Source organism: Antrostomus carolinensis, unplaced genomic scaffold (assembly GCF_000700745.2).
Source record: "Antrostomus carolinensis isolate BGI_N321 unplaced genomic scaffold, ASM70074v2 scaffold21594, whole genome shotgun sequence".
Taxonomy (NCBI): Eukaryota; Metazoa; Chordata; class Aves; order Caprimulgiformes; family Caprimulgidae; genus Antrostomus; species Antrostomus carolinensis.
Genome location: NW_010310446.1, coordinates 26,481 through 33,292, shown reverse-complemented (window position 1 = coordinate 33,292; position 6,812 = coordinate 26,481). Strand labels below are relative to the sequence as shown.

The window sequence follows — 6,812 nt, the reverse complement described above, 5'->3', positions numbered from 1 at the left end:
AGGAATGCTTTTGAAGAGGTCAGTAGGAGGGGAGGCTTGTCCTTGATGTTGTACATGCACAACCCAAAAAAGGTGCCAAAATCATAGTCACATGGTGTGATTTCTGAACTTTCTAAAGGCCAGAAGTGATCCAGCCTGTTCTCTGTGTGGGTGAGGTATCAGGAAGGGCTTAAAGCCATGCAGGAACAGCTGGGCTAAGCCCAGCTTTAAAAATAATGACTAAATATCATTGGAGAAACATCTGCGCTGCATGCAGCAGGCAAGGAGAAATGAAATAACAGAGGGAAATTACAGTGATTGCATTAGGTAAAGACAGCAGTCTTGAGTATGACTTTTTTTTTGGTCATCATATCAACGGCTAACCTAAACAAGATCATTGTAATCAAAAAGTGATGGTTAAAAATTATCCACCCAGTTTTACTATGTAAAACTCATAGCTGAAAGGGATGCAAAACGCCATAATATCTAACATGAGTCTAGGTGAAAAATCAGATCAAATGACATCCCCCTTTCTTTGTAGCATCAGGGGCTTTTGCAGGAACCTGGTAATTTCTGTATTTCTTTTAATCCAAGAAAACTTAATTGCTGTTCTTCATGCAGAGCTCATTTGAGAGCCTTCATCTCACTGCTCCTAAGTGACTTGGTGATTTTGAAAACTGAATAAATGTTTCTCAGCAAAACCCTTCCAAGAGTTATAAAAATCTTGGCAGATAATATGGCAAATCAGCTTGAATGATTTGCACAACTGCTAGCAATGTTTAATGAAGCTGCTGGCCAAGAGCATCCAGAACTTTTGTCCTCACTTGGCTTTTTTCTTGGTCTGTTGCATACCTTTAGCAGTAGAAATATAAGCCTTATGGTTCAGGACAGTGATTTCTTTCACGCCCATTGCAAATCATGTTAACTGACCCATGAATTGGCAACTAGAGGTGGAAATTGTGCTCTGCCTGTTGTTCGTCACTGACAGCTGCACACTGGTCAGTTAAGATAAATGCTGCCAGAGCTTTTGATTCACCACCTAATGCATTTAGAGGGGGAAAGCTCTGCTGTGGTGGAGAATTAGAGACCAGATCTTTGTTTGGTATAAGGCAACTTAGTTGAAAAGATCTGGCCCTCAGCGAAACCTGTGGTTCAGATGCGTTTCTTAAGTTGATAATGATGTTTCCTTGAGGGGCAGAGTCTGAAGATAAAGCCAGATGTGGAGATAGGGATAAGGAGGACTGGAAATGGATGGCCAAGAGTTGTTAATATGCGTAAGCAGGTATCTTTAGAGGCTCTCCCTTTTGTCATCTGGCTTGTTATTCTGGAAAGAAGAGAAGATTCTTGGTCAAATGAAAGAGCAGGATCAATTACAGGACCTTGTAATCAGAAAATATATTCATCTAAAATAACAAAGCCTGTAGATGACTGCCAGGTAACAAGATGGGTGTAAGTGTCCCCACCTCATGTGAGAGGAGCTGTTAGGTGTCCTGCTGGGTGCCTCCTGCCCACTTCTCACAGGGTGAGGTACCTGTGGGTGCATCATGGGGAAGATGCCCACAAGCTTTAGCAGCAACTATCATCTCCCTTTCTCCTGAGGTTTGAAGACACACTGGGAATAAGCAGAGAAGTGGGTTAATCCTGGTTCCTTGTGCCCTCTAGAGCAGACCTGAACAAGGTACACATTGGGTGTGCAGGTAAAGGAGTGAAGTGCAGGTGTGTAGTACTGCGAGCAGAGCTACGGGTGTGCCTGCACCTCGGGGATGGATTTTGGTAGGTTCCCCACTTTGGAGATTAAGTTGGAGGGGTTTGCACTTGCGTGGCTGATGTGGTATTTCCAGTCGGGTTGGCACAGAGCAGCTGTGTCCATATGCTGTGGGAACTGGATTAAAGTTTGGGTTTGACTCACAGGTTTTGATTTATTTTTAATTTCAGGCAAGCCAACAGAGTGTCCATAGCCACTTCCACCCTGCGCTTGCTCCGGTCCTCTCTACCTTACAGAATTTTGTCAGCACAAAAAGATCTTCAGCAGATGTGTCTCAGAGAAACTCAGGTATAATCTGGGCAGCTGTCAGAATAGCTGCACATTATTTGCTTTATATTCGTGGTGGTTTAAAAACAAAGTGAATACTTGAATGTGGTTTTCCTACTCAACCTCCCAGAAGACGTACCACTGATATTTTAAGACACACACACTCTCCAGCAGATGATATTATTTTTATGTCTACTAGTAGAGTAATGGTTCCTCTATTTTAAGTGCAGAATTCCTGTGCCCTGCTATTCCCCAGCGCCCTTGTCGGAGGCTTAGCACAGGCAAGGTTCTCGCATTAGAAACACTTTTCTCAGGGAATAAAGCTGCCACCACTTCATTTATGTCTTTGCTGTTCTTGAGTGTATAAAAAGGGGTGTTTTGTAATGAGAAAGTCACAACGCTCCGTTTGCAATTTGCACATTTAGCAAGTGTTAAATCTACAGCCTGTAGTGGATTGAGGAGAACCTGTGTGTTTGTGTGCTCTGACCTATGGTGGGTTGGCCTATGGTGGGTTGACCTTGCCTGAATGCCAGGTGCCCACCAAGCTGCTCTATCACCCCCCCTCCTCAGCAGGATGGGGAAGGGAGCAAATAAGATGGAACAAAAACCCCAAACTTGTGGGTCGAGGCAAAAGGCAGTTTAATAGAAACAAAGCAAAGCTGTGTGCACAGAAGCAAAAGAATGAAATATTTATTCTCTAATTCCCATCAGCAGGTGATATTTGGCCACTTCCCAGGAAGCAGGGCTTCAGTACGCGTAGCGGTTACCCCAGAGGACAAACATAAATAACAAATGCCCTCCCTTCCCCCTCCATTCTCCTTGCTTTTATTTCTGAGCAGATGTCGTATGGTCTGGAATATCCCTTCCCTTCCCTTCCCTTCCCTTCCCTTCCCTTCCCTTCCCTTCCCTTCCCTTCCCTTCCCTTCCCTTCCCTTCCCTTCCCTTCCCTTCCCTTCCCTTCCCTTCCCTTCCCTTCCCTTCCCTTCCCTTCCCTTCCCTTCCCTTCCCTTCCCTTCCCTTCCCTTCCCTTCCCTTCCCTTCCTTTGCTTCCGTTCCCGTCCCTGCCCTGCCCTGCCCTTCCCTTCCCTTCCCTTCCCTTCCCTTCCCTTCCCTTCCCACTTTGAGATGTCCTATGGGTAGATAAATGCCAGCGAGACTTCCTGGCTGTCTATTATTTACTAATACAGCACAAATTAGAAGAGGAAATCAATGGAACCTCAACAGTCTCAGAGCAGCCATGTGCCCGACCCTTTGTGGTAGGGACACTGTGATTTATGAATAATAAGCCAATCTTTAATTGAGTGAAATGCACAATAGGGCTTTTCTTCAGGCCAGCTGAGCGCTGCTGTTCAATAGATCGTGGTGAGCAGCGGCTGCGCTACAATGGGCGTCGCGGCCACATCCGTCAGCCCGAGCGATCGCGTCCGCATTCATCTCTGGGCGAAGCAGAAATCCCGTCCTCCTCACGTGAGCAGCACTGCCTGCTTTGGCATGGGAAGCACCAAGCTTCTGCTTGGTGATAACTCTGACTAGGCAGCAAGGGACCATTGTCACCTGACAGTGTTATCTCTTAATTATATTATCTCTTAATTACAGAAGCTAATTGTTTGTTTCTTTATTAGTAGGTGGAGATATGGGCCCAAGGACTGTGGAGATAACAAGGGTCAGTGAGTTATTTTCTATCAGTTCAGAAAGCTGACACCTTTCACTGATGTTGTTAATTTTTGTAACGTTTCTCAGAAGTAAAACTGAATTATTTCTATTTGCAGTAGGCTGTTGGGTGTCTGTCTGTGCTAACGGGACCTGCGTGTGTGAGGACACATGTCTGTCATACCTGTCTATTTTCTCTGTTCCATAAAGCAGATGAGTCAGTTACTGCTGTACCCTGAACACTGACCTCGGCAAGTTGCTCCAATTGCAAATGTTGTTTTGTTTTGCTTTGTTTTAGGGACCAAATGATGCACTTGGTATCAGTATAGCAGGAGGGAAGGGAAGTCCGTTAGGAGATATTCCCATCTTCATTGCTATGATTCAAGCCAGTGGTGTGGCTGCACGTACCCAAAGACTCAGAGTGAGTAGTGAAGTATCTTCTCAATATTTCCTATTTCATCTGCCACGTGTCCCACAGAGAAGGAGCCTCAAGCACTTCTCTATATGCCATCACTTTGATAATGTCTCATAGACTATTCTGTCTCTTGAAAACAAACAAACAAAAAACCAACAGCAACAAATAAAAAGGCACAAACCTGCCCTTCTCCTCCCTTTTTGATTATATTGCATCTTGGGATAATGGCAACGGTTGCCCACATGGAAAAGTGATATTAAGAGAAAGAACATAAATGTGTTTGCAGTGGTCTTTGAATGCAGATGTTCATCCAGACCCAGGGAGGGCAGCAACAGGCTCTCAGGAAATCACAGGCATCTTGGGGACTGCAAACTGGACATCACTTAAAGCTCACACCAAGTAGAAATTAGATCAGACCTTAGTTGTTTGATCTGAAGGCCCTTATAAAGAAATGCCATAATAAAGCACTTGTATCAGACCCACAGGATATGTGGGTTTCCAGGGATGATCATGGTGAACGCTTTCCAGTTTTGGAGAGTTTCAGGGAATCATTAATATTGAAAAGAAGTTCTTATGTAGGATTGCTTTGGCCCGTGAGATTCATTAGTGCACGCTGCCACACTCATGCCATGTCTCTAACAGAATTACACAGTAGCACTAAGTGCCAGGGTCAAAATCATTTTATGTCTAAGAAGAAGAAGAATTCATCTAGGTTAATTAGATTAATATCAGAAGTCCCTGCTTTCTCTCCTGCATTCAGCATGTGCATATGTATTCTGTAAGAATATCAACTTGTTTGCACATGGGGGCACAAATAAATCCTTTCTGGATGGGAGGACAGCAGTGAAAATATCACTCTGCTTGCAAATGGGAATAGTAAAATACAGCCCATCTTTGTTTATCTGGTCGCGTTGTTGTTTTTAAAAAATCTGTATTGTACTTGCTGTAAAGAATGGTAAATGATCACTAGCAATGCAGAATTCTCACAAAAGTGATCCTGCAAAAGAGAAGCACGATTGTGCGGTGCCAAGTTCACAAGGAATTTTAAGCATTCTTAATTTTAATTTTCCTTAATGCTAGTAATTTTCCATTACTGTTGTACTTTTAGGTCGGAGATCGGATTGTCAGTATTAATGGGCAACCTTTGGATGGGCTGTCTCATGCAGATGCGGTTAATCTACTAAAGAATGCTTATGGGAGCATTATCCTGCAGGTATGGTGATAAATTGAACATGCAGCTGCATGAGGATAGATAAATGGCATTCAGGGAAAAAAAAAAAAACAAAAAACAAAACAAGCCCTAAGCATCACTGGCACAAGGCATCACAGAATTGCAGGGTGCTTGCTGATGGGAATTACACAGAATGAAAGCAAGAAATAATTTTCATTCAAAAATTCTTTATTGCCACTCAGACAGGCTGTGAGCATGATTATATGAAAGCGTAACAAAGAGAACAAAATAACTTGTTGCTACACATGATAAATCAACAAGCTTCCAAGTTTGCTTTTTTAATTTGAAGTTAACAGGGAACAAGAAATCACACGTGTGTGTGTGTGTGTGTGTGTGTGTTTGTGTGTGTTCATGCATGTAACGAGGCTGTGACCAAACTGCCCACAGTGTTCATTTCCTTGTTCTTGAAACGGGGGAGAAGAAAGAAGAGCTAGCAGCAGTTAGTAAAAATGATAGCATCATCATTAAGACAGTGCTGCCTAGAATTGATTATTCTACAGGTAATGAATAATAACACTCAAGAGAGAAAACAGTGTTATCACTGCTGCCTTTATATGCTAGCTAAAAGGAAGACATGTTCTGCCACTTTGGTCCTAATTGCTGCTTGCCAACGTATTCATCTTTAGTTTATTTTTATGTTTACACAAAGAAATGGGAAAAATACTTGCCAGAGAGAATTCAGAATACTGCTCATTTGCAGAATTATTGTAACAATCGGAAAACAAACTGAAGACATACTACTAAAATCTACTCTAATTTTCTTTATCAGCACAGCATATTGGATTGGAAGGCATCTTGAGGGATTTTTGCAAGCTCCTTGCTTGCATTACAACACAAATGTGACTTTAAAAAGTGGCAGGGAGGGAATGAAAAAAAAAAAAAGGGAAATGAAATTATAATAAACATAGTTTTAGACTTGCTTTTGCTTATTCTTTGTTTTGTCTGTCTGTGAACTGCTGACCTGGTAAGTGATGAGCCAGTTCCAGAGCAGATGGTGTATTTGTGTAGTTCCATTGAAGTCAAAGGAGATGCACAGATATCCACCAGCTGAGGATTCTCTGTTAAATTATAGTTATCATATTGTTACTTACATTGAGTAATTTCACTTTTCATGTCAACAGTGTTCCCTGAATAGAAAATGAAAGCTTGCTGCAGAACCCAAAATTGCTAATCTTGAGAGCTGTAATACAGCGGATTCCACCTCATCATGTATTTAAAAATATTCCCAATGAAGCACGCTGTCAGTCGGTCGCTCGCACAAAGAGCTTCTTCTGGAAATGTCTTTGGGTTTTGTCAGTTGATGGTTTTTCTTCCCTATTTTTGCTGCCTAGCTTAAAATGGGCTTAAGACTTTTTACAGGTGATACAGGTTTATTCTAATAAAACCGAGTCTATTTTCCTCTATTAAAAATCCATTATGTGAAGGTGGGATGTTATATTTTAATACTGACAGCGTGGAAGCCCTGACGTAAGCGTGGCGATACCCTTACCTTCCATGCTCCCCTC

The 6,812-nt window shown here is 42.5% G+C and overlaps 1 protein-coding gene across 1 annotated transcript in view; it reads left to right on the top strand.

Moving 5' to 3' along the window:
• Nucleotides 1–6,812, top strand: part of LOC104523748 (PATJ crumbs cell polarity complex component) — a 13,387-nt gene that overhangs the window by 889 nt on the left and 5,686 nt on the right. Inside the window, exons 2-5 of the mRNA XM_029084612.1 lie at nucleotides 1,915–2,032; nucleotides 3,634–3,674; nucleotides 3,960–4,082; nucleotides 5,185–5,289. Coding sequence (XP_028940445.1) covers nucleotides 3,645–3,674; nucleotides 3,960–4,082; nucleotides 5,185–5,289 — 258 coding nt within the window. The 5' untranslated portion in view covers nucleotides 1,915–2,032; nucleotides 3,634–3,644. The remainder of the gene's footprint in view (nucleotides 1–1,914; nucleotides 2,033–3,633; nucleotides 3,675–3,959; nucleotides 4,083–5,184; nucleotides 5,290–6,812) is intronic.